Genomic DNA, 15,544 nt, shown 5'->3' on the forward strand with positions numbered 1-15,544 from the left:
AGATTGATTTGTTACACCATTGGCATAATTTTTCATCCACAGATTTCAAAACAACAATCCACAGCTGTTTCAATGCCTAAGTTAGAGAATTCAGCGCTTATATTATGACTAATTAGGGAGCGTTTAGAAAATGTGCCAAAAACACTACCATTCAAAAATTTGAGCTCAGTATTTTTTTTTTTTTTCAGACTAATACTTTTTTCAGACAGAATGCATTAAATTGATCAAAAGTGAAAGTAAAGACATTGATGTTGTTATGTTACAAAAGTACAAATATAACAATAAAAAAATTTCTTGAGCACCAAATCAGCATATTAAAATCAATATTGATTTTTAAATCCCAAAATAGATCTTTTAGTCTACACAGTTTCTATTTTTCCGTGAATAAAACATTATTAGACCTTATATATAGCATGCCAACTCCCGGCCAACTTTTTGTTTTTTGCTTTTAACAAGAAACAATTTATTATCTTTCAAATTTTATCAAGTTTTATCATGGAATTCAATCAATAAATGACATTTTGATGCTGGCATGACACTGTATAGGTGCCTCAATTAAAAAAGCAGCGTGAAACCAAGTGTGGCCTGTAAATTGATTATATTTTCATAAACCTGTTAGTGATGGCTTAATTATTTAATGTTTAATTAAATCTGTCATGGAACCAACTTATGACATCTGCTGTGTAAATGATTGTATTTCAACAACTGGAAGATAATTTTTTTTTTTCATAATTACCTTTAGAAGTTACTGTAAAAGCTGTCTTATGTGCAATTTACATTTTATATAGCCTATGTATACACAGAGCTCCAGACTGTGACCAAATATTCACAATATTCACATTTTGCAACCTTTTTTTTTGATTGTGAGATTTTAATATATTTATATTTATATTTTTTGAATTGGTGATTTTGTTAATTTTGTTTATGGTGAGTTTATGTTTTTTATGAGAAACATCAAATAACAAACGAAACTGAAAAAGAACGGGTTGAATGTTGACCACTTTCATTTCCATATAACTATAAACTATGATAAAAGTTCCTCAGCATGCATTGATTAATCGCATGTTGTAGTGCACAAAAAAAAAAAAAAAAAAATGAATACAAAAAAATAAAAATTGCGACCAAACCGTGTGCTCTTGTGACCAATTTAGAAAGTTAGTAGCAAAAGAGAATGAGTCTGGAGCCCTGTATACACATTATATACATTTTATAATTATATCTATTTTTTTTTTAATAGTCTATGTGGTTAATTGTAACCTTAAATAAAAAGTAATAGCTAATAGTAATAGTAAAAAAGCTCCTGTATAATTTATAGCATTAGCCGAGATAGGTTTTTAAAAAAATCTTTAAATAAATTATAATACAATTAAACACAGCTGACGAAGAAAACTGTTAACATAATATTTCACATTATTACTGTTTTTACTGTATTTTTTTAAACAAATAAATGCAGCTTAGGAGAGCAGAAAAGATTGCTTTCAAAACCATGAAAAGACAGAAATAGGCTGAAAGTCGAAGTGCTGTTAGGAAACCTTCCGTAGCGGAGATCTCAATTTAGACAAGACCTGTTGTTCTGATGTTCAAATCACACCCAGACAATTCAGGGCTGATTAGGCTGTTAATGTAAAATCTGCTAAATGTAAGCTTGCCACAGGGAAAAGCATTTCATATTACTCCGTAATCACAGGAAAACTTTATTGACTGATACTACAGGAAGAAAAACGCCGCAGCTCTCTAAATAACTATGAGAAACATCATGAACGCTGCGTGTGTCTGGGTCTGAAAACCAAAAATCCATTATCATGACAAATGGAGCTAGTTTCGATGAGGGCAAATGAAGGCCCGCTTCATCTGGATGCTCTAATTATTCCAAGCGGTTTATATGAAATTACAGTCCTTCGTTTACCCTTTCCACAAATGGCTTGTCCGTCAAGCCGTTCGACCTGAGTCTTCACGTTGATAAGGGCAAAATTTGCATTCACAAATCTGCTCTCACATCTGGCCCCTTCAGTTTTTGTACGAGAAACGGCCCGGCTTAGACTAGTAAACAACTTATTCCCATTGAGTCAGAACTTCAGGTTTATTTAGTTATAGCTTTTAGTGGTGATATTTCTAATTTTCTCTACTCTTCTATTTTCTCAGTGCTCCATGTGACGTATTGTTGCGTAACGTATTTTATCTCTACCGGTGGCAGCTATGGGGTTTAAGGTCAGGCCCAGCTGCTGAGACGGATGGTTGGAGGAATCAGACTCATTTCAGCCCTCACAGCCAAGCTGGACGGAGCTCAAACAAGCTTTACTAAGCTGCGATTTCACACTGTATCGCCAACAACACAAACGCAATCAGAAATAAGTGGCCACTTGCTGCTTTTATTGAATTCTTTTCCATCATTTTGTTGGTTTTCAGGATGTTTTGTTCTCCGACTCTTCCAACCTGTTGCCGTCCGAGTTGCTTGCAAATGCGCGGCTCTGCAGGTGGCCGTCTGAGGAGGTTGTAAGGTGAAGAGGTTTGCATTCAGAGCATTTGGCCTGACTCTCCTCACTCAGCAGGTGTCTGATTGGACATGAGCCGGCGCTCACTGAGGCGGAGAAGTGGACCGTTCGCAGTCGGCCAAATCTCTAATTCGAACATGCCGAATCCGGTCCTCCTGCTTTATTATTTTTATCTGCCTCTTATCGAATTTTAGTCATGATTTACTGCTTAGATTTGCCCCCTCAGGCTTGGGACTGATGTCAGCGTGTTTGTTTTGGCGAGGGCGACTAAAATGTATTCCAGAGTTTCATCAGAGCACCTCCTAGACGTGTTCAACAAGGCAAGTCTTAACAGCCATCTGTATCCGACCATTACTGTCATGCCTCACCATGTCAACTCTTCATCTCTCAATAACAAAACCTAATATTTACGTCAAAAATTCAGCCTACGAAGGTGCTAAACACTTCCAGCTCCGCTTCCTGTCTCCATTCAGGCGTTGTCTGCTGCTTTAGCACCGGCCATTTAGTCCTGAACTCACATAATTGGATTAGCGAGCCTAGGCCATTTAGAAGCCACTAGCATAATCTCCAGTGTTAATAGGCCGTGGTATTTTCAGATGCACCATGCATGATTACTGTTGCAGTCTGTTTGTTACAAGCACTTAAAGCCCAAACCTCGGTCTGTCTGTGGAATTTTCCACATTACTTTGCATTCCTTCCGTTTGCCGGAAGGCAACTCCCTGTGTTTGTGTCTCACTCGACTTTTCGCACCATGGGATACCCTGACGGGGCGAAAATTGGTTTATGCGAAAGTGGTCACACATTGGTGGAAGTTTTGAAAGGATTATCACAGCTTGATCAGGTTTAAGAACAGATCTTCATAGGTTTGTTGGCAGATCCTGTAGCTCGGGTACCACTAGGGAGTCTTGACACCTTTGCAGGCTGCAGACTTCAGACTGTGTATTTTGATCATTTATGTAATTCTTTATTTTAACGTTAACTTTTGTTTATTCCAGGCCCATTCTTCCCATCAGCATTTGCATTATTTTTTGTTTGTTACTGTTCATTGACTGTTGTAGTTTTAGACGCATGTCACCTGAGCAAATAAATGACACTCCAGCCATCGAGTCACAGCTCAGATTTCTTGTTTTGGGGTTTGTTTACACAGTTCAGCAGCAGCGTAAAAGCATGGTTCTTTATTTTTTATGAGTGCACTCTGTAAAAAATTTATAGCCTGAATGCACTGTAAGTCGCTTTGGATGAAAGTGTCTGCTAAATGCATAAATTTAATTTAATTTAGTTTTAATTTAATTTTAAAGTTTTAATTTTGAAACGAATTTATATTTTTATTCAGCAAGGATGCAATAAATTGATTGAAAGTCACAGTAAAGACACAATAATAATGGTACAACAGATTTCTGTTTTAAATAAGTGTATTCTTTGGAACTTTCTATCTCTATAAAATATTAAGCAGCAACTGTTTTTGACATTGATGATGAGAAATTTCAGCACCAAATCAACATACTGGATTGATTTCTGAAGGTTCAATAGCTTGAGTTTAAATATAACCTTTAATATAATTCTGTTTTAAAGTATAATTTATTCCTGTGATGACAGCTGAATTTTCAGCATCCTTTACTTGAGTCTTAAGTGTTTGTTTATTTATTGTTTCTTGTATACATCATTAAAAATATTTATTTTCAATATTTTTTTGTTCAACATTAGAAATGTATTTACTGTCAATATTGATCAATTTAATGCATTCTTGCTGAATAAAATTATTAATATTTTTTCAAAATATTTTTGTGACTAAACTTTTGTTGTACATTTCCCTTTAGTTCCTAATTTCATGTTTACCTTTTATTAAAAACCTCATAAAAACAAAACAAATTCTGGTTGCTTTTTATATGTCAGTTAGGGGAGATTGAGATTGTCTACTTTTCTTAACCAGAAAAGGTTGCAGATTGGACAGGCTCTGTGGGACTGTGCTGAACCATGGGGGAAATCCTGTGGAAAAGTTTCACGCTCTTGTTTTGCAGTGAAATGACTTACTGTATTGTTTGTCAGGTTCATGTATTTATGTATTTGAGAGTGGCTCAAAGGCCTGTATGTTTTAGTGCACAAAAAATAATGTGCTGCTTTACACCTTACAATAAAATCTTGATGTATTATTATTATTTATTTATTTTCAGGAAGTGGCTGAACTTGAAGTGTATCCACTAGGGCACGGCAACACAAAGGCAGCCTGCATGATATTTCATCGGCTGATATGTTTGATAGAATCACTCTGCTCCAGCTCCCTCATTTCCTTTGGCTGATGTGGGTTCTTTAAAGGTTAAAGTCTCCACTGAAACACGCTCTTCTGTCCATTGTCTGCCTCTCCAAAAAGGTCACCAACTTGCATCATCAGATTTAGCATGGCTCCCGAGTTCATTTTGAATGCAACGTAGTCTATTATATGTCAAGAAATCAGAGAGCATTTCAATTTGGGAATTTTTTTTTTTTTTTGGTGTGTGTGTGGTTGTTTTTCTTCTCTGTGTAGGTTCATTATATTTATTCATAGTCCAGAGTTGTTTTGCTCAGCCACATATATATATATATGCATCACGTAAATTACAGTGGTATATATGTGAAATGTGAGAATGATAACTTACAGAGCAGAAATCCTGATGTATATACGAGCTTGTTCCATTTCATCAGCCTGCTTTGGCAAAGACGTGGCGTCACAACAGACGCTTGTGAAACACAGCAAAACAAATCCTTTTTTTTTTAAGCTATAACTGGAGTTTAATGGTCTCTGTAGTGTGAAATCAAGCAAAGCCCACTCATCTTTCTATAGTTTTGTGTTCAATAGCTGCATGCAAGAAACACACAAACAGCATGACCGGTGTTGTATGATTCAAAAACAAATGACTCTTTTGAGCCAGTCAAACAGAGTCTGGAGCTCCAGTTATCTGTTTCAGTCAAACCTTCTTCCACACACTTATCTTGTCCAGACAGAAGAAATATAGAGAGGAAAAGGAAAATGTTATCGTTGATGTCGTTTCACGGAGTGTTTTGACGGCTGTGCGTAAAGCAGTCCTTCCTTTCTTCTTGTCTCCTCCTATCTGATCTTGGTGCTTTCGGACCACTTTATCGTCTTGTGAGAGTGATCCAAGTGTGCCTTTTGTGAAAGCCTTTGGTTGAAGGTCAGCAAATGAAGTACTTAATGGTATCTTTTGCTCTGTTGTGATTGTGTGCTTTATCTTTAACAGGTAATACTTGATACAGGTGTGTTTATGGTAAGCTACCATTCAAAAGTTTGGGGTCGCCAAGATATCTTATTCTCACCAAGGCTACATTTATTTGATCAAAAATACAGTAAAACAGTAATATTAATGCGATTTGAAATTTTTCTATTGTAATATATTTTAAACTGTAACTTATTCCTGGGATGGCAAAGCTGAATCATTCTAATATGCTGATTTGATACTCAAGAAAATTTATTATCAATGTTGAAAACAGTCATGCTACTTAATAGTTTTTTTCTTGAATCTTTGATGAATAGAAAGTTCAAATGAACAGCATTTATTTGAAACCAATATAACTTTATATATGTCTTTACTGACACATTTGATCAACTTAATGCATCCTTGCTGAATAAAATTATAAATGATAAAATAATATTATTTTTTTACTTTCAAACGGAAGTGCATATGACTTTATTTATATATTTTGACCACAATAAGGTTGTCCCAATACCCGAGTTTTAGATGCCGAAACACATACGTGCATTTTTATAATTCGTGATATCACAAATATGCTTTTGTACACACAAATGTTAGATATTAGCAATTCAAAAAAAATAAACTGGTAAGTAGCTTTTAAGTATTGCACAATTAAGTAAATAACTTTTACAAGTAATCAAATTTTCTCAAGTTATTTATTTATGTAAACAGTAAGGAGAAATGGAGGGAAAATAAATTTCTAAGCAATAAAATAAGAACTTGTTTGGCTGCATCTAAAAATGCAGTTCCTCCGTCTAGATCTAATTGGCTTTGTTTACAGGAACGGATTGTAAAATCAAGTGTTTGTAAGCAGTCATCTTGTAGTCAGACCAGTATTGTTTTCGTATGGACTCTGTGTCAAGGTACTGCACTTGACAACCTCATTCTTTAGTTTGGCAGTGGTCTGTAAAATCACACCAGCGCTTCCTGTTCTTCCTTTGATATGGCGAGGAATGACGTTCAGGGTCAGCGTGGGACCACGTTCTCACTAGTTCTGCTTTATCAGTGAGCACAGGTGTGTCCCTGTGGCCTATTTCATCACAATGCTGAAAGCCTGTTCTCCATCTATCTCTCGTCTCTGTCATCTCATGCCATCCATCTCGTCTTTTCAACCAGCCCCTCATTTTCATCTGAATGGCTGCGGTATGACTACACTGTTTATCATTTCCAGACATGCCCTTGACAACTAAATGTCGGTGCCGATCATCACAGAATTGTGTTTTCTGGCACATTTTAGCTTACTGGTATTGTTAAGATTGTATTTTTTTATTTATTTTTGCAAGTAGAATTTCCCGCCTCTTCTTCTTTTGATATGATGTGTCACAATGTCAAGGCCGATTCAGTGTGTCTGAACACAGAGACTTCAGTGTCTTATTGAAAAGAGCTGCAACAGGATCCTCCGCTGATAAATTCTGCTTCCATTCCGCCTGGCCGCCTATTCATGCCTGTTGTATTATAAGCACAATGGCCCCATGTTACCGTATATCTGTCCTATTAAAAAGATGCCTGCTCAGCCTTTGAGGAATCAATTATTCCTCAGCTGTCTGTCACACCGCTGTACATGTCTGGCAGACAAACTCTGCCATTTATGCAGAATTAATTAATTACGGAGAAACGCACCAGCCAGCAGAAGCACAATTATGTCGGCAGATCTCTGTTTCGTTCTTTACTGCACTGAATACGTTGGAAAAATTTTGTGCCTGTTTTACATTATGCTAAATTAAAGAAACAATGTAAATGCAACAGCTGCTTTCAGACGTACTGCTTTAATACTGTGTAACGCAACTGCAGTCATGTTGGGAAAATAAAGTGAGGACTAGATTGCGATAACTTTTGCGATTGTCATGAAAGCTATACTACTTTTTTCAATTAAAGAAACTGATACTTTTATTTCACAAGGATGCATTTAAAATAAATTTAATGCCAATGAGGACATTTTAATATGTTAAGCAACGCATCTGTTTTCATGGGGGAATAAAATGTAATAACCAGCATTATAAATGTCTTTACTGTACTTTTTTCTCATGGTCTAATTTGCAGACATTTTCTTTCCGTATAGATAATCAGATCACATTATGTTAGATAATCAAGCTTTCCAAAAATGTTGAGCTTGTACATAAATGTTTCAACTACTTACGAAACAATTACAAAGAAATGTCAAGAAACATGTTGAACTAAACATGAAATTTTGAAGTAGAAAAAAGTAAAATAGTATTTTCGAGTTAAATGTATTCTAACAAACTTTGTTTGTAACTTCAAAAACAAAAAAAGGTTTTTACAGTGTGCATTTAGTCCTCTACACGGCAATAAATTCAACTTACCTTACCTTACCTTACCTTACCTTACCTTACCTTACCTTACCTTACCTTACCTTACCTTACCTTACCTTACCTTACCTTACCTTAAAATTAGTTCATTGAAATTTGAGTCAATTCAAAGACAGATTGGTTCAAATCAACAGAAACTCAAATTATGTTGAAACAACATGAATTATCTAAGCTGATTCGATAAAATGAAAAAATTTTGTGATAAATCATGTTTTTTTTTTTTTGTGTAAACTCTAAAATCAGCTGGTATTGTGCTAAGACAAATACACACTGCATCGTGTGGTATGAGAAACAGACTTTATACTCGTGGAAGCAGTTAGGTGTCTGGATTGTATGTCTACACACAACCAGATGTGAGCAGGCTCCGTTATTACAGCATGTCTTGTATTGTGGCCAAAGGGAAGCCGGCGCAGAGCAGCCGTTGACTGGAGCTCTGGGTGTAATTTACTGACTGCGTTTTATATGAGAGATCGCTCTCTCGCACTCAGGTTTCCCAATCCAACCTTGGGGAAATATCACAGGTTTCATTATTCATTTAGCACAGTCCTCTTCTCTCTGTACATATCTTGAATACATCATTTTTTACAGTGTTTTCCCTAAAGATACAAAAGATCTTGTGTGAAGAGAGAGGAGTTCCTTTCCATCATGCTCATAACGGCCGCTCTCAGAGTACACTGTTTTGATTAAACAGTTTTCCACAAGGTTTTGTTGCCTTTTTTACGAAATTGCCAAGCATTTCTAATTTGGAACAATTACAAATGCTGATGAATTGACTTGTGGTTGACAGTAGGGCTGTCATAAAGGTTGTTCATAAAAGCCGAAATATGCCCAGATGTTGGCTTTTAAAGTAGTTGAAGCATTTTTAATTACTCACACTGGTGTCTCGCATCCCTCCGCAATTAGGTGCGTTCGACTTGAAGTGGCCCTGTGCAGAATGATCAGTGTATGACATCATCCACAAGAGTGATTCAAAAACATAAGGATACATCTGCTCTCTTATCACTCTTGCGGTACTTGATGTCATACACTGATCATTCTGCGTGGCTGCACTTCAGACCGAACGTGCCTAATGTATGCTACCGCAACAAAGCACGTATGCAACAAATGATGGCAGAAAAGTGTCAGTATGTTCTAATCGGTTATTTTTTTATTACTGTACCATTACCGAATCATCCATATATATATAATATGTGTGTATATCTATATGTATATGTATATACTATATAGATAATAACAAGAATAGCGGCAACAACAACAAATATTCTACATACATTTTTGAGAACATAAAATTAATTTAAACAAATATATATATGATAATATAAATGTTTTTTAAATGTTTTAAAAGTATTTGTTTAAATTAATTTTATGTTCTCAAAAATGTATGTAGAATATTTGTTGTTGTTGCCGTTATTGTTGTTATTATCTATATAGTTGTTGGCTAATGCTCAAAATGTTCAAATATCAGACAATTTATAAATTTTGACCTGGCTAAAATACTAGTCAGTTACAAGAACGGACATACCTCATCTGTTTCTCATTAGCAGTATGACTCAAGACTAAACTTGAACTTGTAAGAGCATAAGTAGAAGCCTTGATGTCTCTCTTAAATGACACAGCATCTTTTGCCTGCACCGGGTTCAAGCTGTTCAAGCTGATGGTCGCTAATGTTCTAAAAATGACAGTGCCACAAGTTCCTGTGGGGTTAATAGTGTCCTTCACGTTGTCTCTAAACACTCTTTTCTCTGGTCATAGTTTCCGCTCATCTGTCTTGCTCTTGCATATACGCTGTTGGATCTAAAGGCTGAGCCTCGTGGGCTAGAGCTGTCCCACCCTGCTGACTTAAGATAAATATGCTGAAGTGTTCAGAGAAATTGCTTTCAGGTGCTGCTTTCAGAAGTGTCTCCTGCATGATCTACTGTACCAGACCCTAAGTGATGTCAAATGATGCTTTCTGCTGTATCAGAGGTGACAGCTATTTAGCACAGTACAGTGTTCAGCACCTTTTTTGCATCTGCTTGGATTCTTAGTCTGGTTTCAATTAATTAAGAGGTTTTAATTATTAACAGGTGACTATTCTGTCTCTCTACATGCTCTTAGACCAGAAAGATATCAAGTGTAGTTTTTCACTTCAGGCCTTGGTGAAAATCAATATTTCATGCCATGCAGTACAAGTTTGCAGAGGAGAAGAAGTCTTTATTCACTCATTGAATTCTTTCAGCTTAGTTTTATGCTTATGCTGTAAGAGAGAGAGAGAGAGAGTGTGTGTGTGTGTGTGTGTGTGTGTGTGTGTGTGTGTGTGTGTGTGTGTGTGTGTGTGTGTGTGTGTGTGTGTGTGTGTGTGTGTGTGTGTGTGTAGAACTGCAGTATCATTCCCATATTTAACCAAAAAAAAGTCAAAATGTATTTTGCAATTATCAAAATGTATTTTGCAATTTTAATGTTGGCCATTAGTTCATATAGGTAAAACTAAGTATGAGCAATTATAGTGATGCTTGCTTTGGTAAAAATTAGATTTGTGTGGGTGTTCGGTAATGCGATATATCGCGGTAATGAATATGTACGATATTGTTATGGTGGGCACTTCCAAATACCGAGAATAATATATATATTACAAATTATTCGGAATTTTAAATGCATTTTAAGAATACTTTAAGAATACTTTTCCCATCAACTGGTCAAAATGCACAACACCGTTGTATGCTGCTTTAAAGATGCGTGTGAGCTCTGATGTAAACAAGCACACACGAGAAGCACATGGAGGAACACGTGAGAGATGCGCTGAATGAAAGCACATTCACTCTCTGACAGCAGATGGCGCTTAACTGCAGAAAATGCAGCCCTTACCCTGGAAACCCCATAAATAAAAACAGCTGCTACTTTCTAAACATTTAAATAATATAAAATAATATTTATATATTTCCATAATTTTTTTTCCATTTTAATCTGGACTACAACATGTCCTAGATATTGTTTGAAAGTGTTTTGATTCTTTATTGTTCATTCACACTTTACATTAGGGCTTCATTAGTTACAAACTGCCAATGAAAAAATTCTTCTGAACATTCTTTAATCTTAGGTATTCCAATTTTTAATAACACATTGTTAAAATCGAAAGTTGCAACTTTGTTATTTAATGAGCTAACATGAGCTAAGACTTGTATTTTTTAACAAAGATTAGTAACTTCTGTAGCAAATGTAGCTATTGCTCGTTGTGAATGTTAATGCATTAACTAAGGTTAACTAATGAGGTCTTATTGTAAAGTGATACCTATGGGTCTTTAAAGTTCTTTTGCACTTTAATCGGTGTAAAATTTTTAACTTTAAATATATTTTTTGTATTGCTTTATTGTAATTTAAATGTTCAGTTATTTTTGTTATAAGAAAAAAGTTATTTAACCTGTTATACTGTATTATGACCACTTTTTTTAAAACTTAATTTCAATACCGTGATAATACCGCATACCGTGACAAAACATTATCAATTAATCGCAACAGGAAAATTTGATACCGGCATATCCCTAGTTTACACCACTTTTGTTTGTTATGATGGTAATAAAAATTCACGGCGTGTTTAAAAATGCATTAAAAGCACCTTTAATTTTGGTAAAAGGAGTTCATCTGGGGCTACGGCTTCTGGGATTTTCATTTGGTAATGTTGACCTTGTTTTGTCTGCCTGATTTACCTTGGACTGATCTGATAATAGATTCTCCCTCAAGCAAATTAAACTTTTAGATTTAAATCTGGGTTTCCAGAAGTATCTGTGAAAAATTCACTCTGTTTAATGAAATATCGAAGCATCACTTTCATTTTGTAATAATAAAGGTCACTGGAACGGTACACTTGTCTCAGACCAACAATGCGGTCCACTTTGTTTGTGCAGAGCTAAAGTTAATGATAGAATTCATTTGCATTCTTTAACAAACCTTCATTGGTGTGACCAGATTTGAAGTTGAAATTAAGTCTAATTTACATGCATCTCCTTTGCTGATAGTTTAGCTGTATTTTCATGTCTCCATACTACACTTTCTGTGCTCCCTCTGCATGAGCTTTGGTCCTCACGGTGGAGTAAATGTCAACCTTTGTCAAAGCTGTCTTGAGCTTTAGGGCTTTGCTTTCATAGCTTTTTCTTGAACCTTTCTGTCCCACTCGTCTCCATACCCGGATCTTACTGATCTCTGGGTGAGCGTAGCAGGTTTTGGAGGGCTTTGAAAGGGTCAGGTGGCTCACTGCAGCTGTGTCCATTCGCTGTAGTCCTAACAGTTATCCAGGTAAAAGCTCATGAGGTTCTCAAGTCACCATCCACTGACAAGGCAATTTATCTCTTTTAGTGGACGTCTAGCACTCGACCAGCAGTCGCTTTTTGTATTGAACACGCTCATACACACTTGCACTTACACCTTAAAGTGGCACATGACACTTGAGCAACCTTCAAGTTACAGAGTCTGCTTGACCTCCTTTTGCTTCTCTCTCCAGCGTTACTTTTCACACTTAATAATAAAATATTATTATTAGTAGTAGTAGTAGTAGTATATAAAATAACAAGTTTTATAGTCTGACATTATACTTATCTCTTATTTTATTAATGATAATTTATAGTTATTGCTAAACTGTTATGGTAAATAGTTTTACATGGGTGAGCATAACTTGATTATGCTTAATTTTTTTAATTTGTCAAAAATATACCTTGTTGTCTTTATTATTATTGTTGAAAAAATGCATGTGAAAGCTAATCCAAAGCTGCTATTATTACTATTATCATTTTATTTATTCAGCTAAATATATAAATATTAAACAGAATTTATTTTTTTATTATTTTTAGATGTAAAGTAGGATAATAAATGTGACCCTCAACCACAAAACCAGAATAAATTTAAATTTTTTTGTTTTGAGATTTATACATCACCTGAAAGCTGATTATTTATGATTGTAGGATAAAACAATATTTGGCCGAGATACAACTATTTGAAAATCTGGAATCTGAGGGTGCAGAAAAAAACGGCTTTAAAGTTGCTCAAATTAAGTTCTTAGCAATGCATATTACTAATCAAAAGTTACGTTTTGACATTTAGTGTAGGAAATTTACTACTAAATATCTTCATGGAACATGTTCTTTACTTTAATATCCTAATAATTTTGGCATAAAATAAAAATCTATAATTTTGACTCATACAATGTATTTGACCCATACAAATCTACCCGTGCTACTTAAGACTGGTTTTGTTCTCCACGGTCACAAATAACAGCACGAAGGTATAATGCTATGTATGTTTCTCGTTTCTTTTCTTTTTTTATAATAATTATTAGTTATTGCTAAAAAGCATCATGGTATAGAGTTTTGCATGGGAGAGCACAATCTTAATTTAATGCTCAATTTTGTAATTTGTCAAATTAACCTAATCAGACAGTACAAACTCTCTACTCCACTGATAAAATTAAAGTCAACCACATAAACATCTGCAGCATGCTGTGGTCATCAGTTCTCATTTATATTAAAGCCTGACTGTTTTTGATCTATTGAACATTGTTCATGACCTTATTTGAAAATGTCTAGCAGGGCTGATCTGTTTTGTTTTGTTTACTCTGAGGCGCAGGGGTTTTATTACAGGCATTGATCAAAGTGATGGCATTTTATCAGGTTGTGGTAATGTTTGTGTGATCGTATTTTCCATAATCCCCCCACAGGGTCAAATGTTCTTTTTTAAACCTGCCTACATGCAGTGCTGAAACGTGGCGAATGCTGGCGGGCATCCAACCAGACAACCTGCTAAGTGAATTCACATGGACGAGATAGTGGCTCACCTTGTGTTTGAAGAGCAAGGGCGAGCGCACAGACTTCATCTAGGCCATTGAGGCGCTGGGGAAAACTCTACAGAGTGATGTGCGTTTTAATGTGTTGACCTCATCATTGATGTGCATGCAGAATGACATACTTGAAGGAAAAGACGTCCTTGTTTATAGCCGTACAGCAGGAATTATGATCATTAGTGTGTTTAGATGATACTGGCTCTTTGCTGGATGCATCATGTCTCTTATTTCCCACGATTTAAACCCAGTTGTATGATTGTTGTTTTACTGCTTTTATTCCTTCGTAAATTTTGACAAGTTATTGCATTGCAGTTTGATTTCTGCCGGTGCCGTCTGCTTCTCTGGTGTTTAGAAAGGCTCTCACAGCAGCGATCTGGCCGTGTGCTCAGGGGACCTTTGCTTTGTGGGCTTTCTGACTCACAGGATGAATTACAAGAGGGATGAGTAAATCTGGCACTCTGACACAGATCTGCTCACCTCCTTCGCCAAAGTAACCCGTTCAAAGATGAAGAAGAGCTAAACCCAGCACAACAAATATTGTATATCTTCAATATTTGTTTAATTGGGACATAATGTAGAAAGCTGTCCATTTAAATATTAAAGACTAAAAGGTGAATGGGAAGTGTTTCCAAAATTTTGTATATACTGTACTATAATATAGCCTACACAAAGAATATCGGCCGATGTATCAGCCTTTTTTTTTTACTCTCTAGTATGCTCTAGTATGTATGTATAGGTATGTGGATGGATGGATGTATGTGTGTGTGTGTGTATATATATATATATATGTGTATATGTATATGTATATATGTGTGTGTGTGTGTGTGTGTGTGTGTGCATCTAAAAAGCAGCATGTATATGAAAAACATCATTTTTTGTAACATTATGAATGTTGTGTTACTTTTGATCAATTTAATGCATCCATGCTGAATAAAAGTATTAAATTCTTTCATAAACAATATTACTGCCCCAAAACTTTTGAGTGGTGGTGATAACAATGTATTTATTTTTATTTCAATAATTAAACACAAGTGTTGAACATGGCCCCTTAATGTATCACTTAAATAAAAATTCTGTTTTTTGAATAAAAGAGCTAAAGCCAGATTAGTCCGCTTCGGCTCAGTGCGATGTCATCTCAGCAGCCAGCAGATATGCAGCATATTTGCTGGTTGAGGGATTCGTAGCGCGGCTCCCTGATGGTTTGAAATGTCAGAGGAGTGGAATGAAGGGCCAGGTAGCAGACAGAAGATGACAGGCAGGCAGCAGGTTTACAGCGGGTTGCGTGCCCTCGTCTTATCTGCTGTTATCAGCCGTCTCCCGGATCCTGACCTCAGCAGAATATCAATGCCTCTCTTTCTGTCAGTCGACTCTGTGTATCATGCAAATATGACTTATAAAATAAATATGGTGAGTTTATGGGAATGCAGGGGCAGCCAGAGGTTACACGGCTCTGCCACTGCTGTGTACGGATGAGGTTAGACTAACCTCTGTGTGTCTCTGTCTTTCTTTTACTTCAGGTGTTCAGGAGAAAAGCTGTTGAACTAGGAGAGAAGCTTTTGCCGGCTTTTAAGACCCCGACTGGCATCCCTTGGGCTCTTCTCAACCTAAAGAGGTCAGTGACGCACAAACAAACACATTTCCGCATGAACTCCTTTCTTCAGCCAAGCAGGTCAG

The 15,544-nt window shown here is 36.0% G+C and overlaps 1 protein-coding gene across 1 annotated transcript in view; it reads left to right on the plus strand.

The window, feature by feature from the left end:
- LOC122144782 (mannosyl-oligosaccharide 1,2-alpha-mannosidase IA-like) overlaps window positions 1-15,544 on the plus strand; it is a 48,504-nt gene that overhangs the window by 15,541 nt on the left and 17,419 nt on the right. The window contains exon 3 of the mRNA XM_042755940.1: window positions 15,388-15,482. Coding sequence (XP_042611874.1) covers window positions 15,388-15,482 — 95 coding nt within the window. The remainder of the gene's footprint in view (window positions 1-15,387; window positions 15,483-15,544) is intronic.

Source organism: Cyprinus carpio, unplaced genomic scaffold, assembly GCF_018340385.1.
Source record: "Cyprinus carpio isolate SPL01 unplaced genomic scaffold, ASM1834038v1 S000006759, whole genome shotgun sequence".
In the NCBI taxonomy this organism is placed as follows: domain Eukaryota; kingdom Metazoa; phylum Chordata; class Actinopteri; order Cypriniformes; family Cyprinidae; genus Cyprinus; species Cyprinus carpio.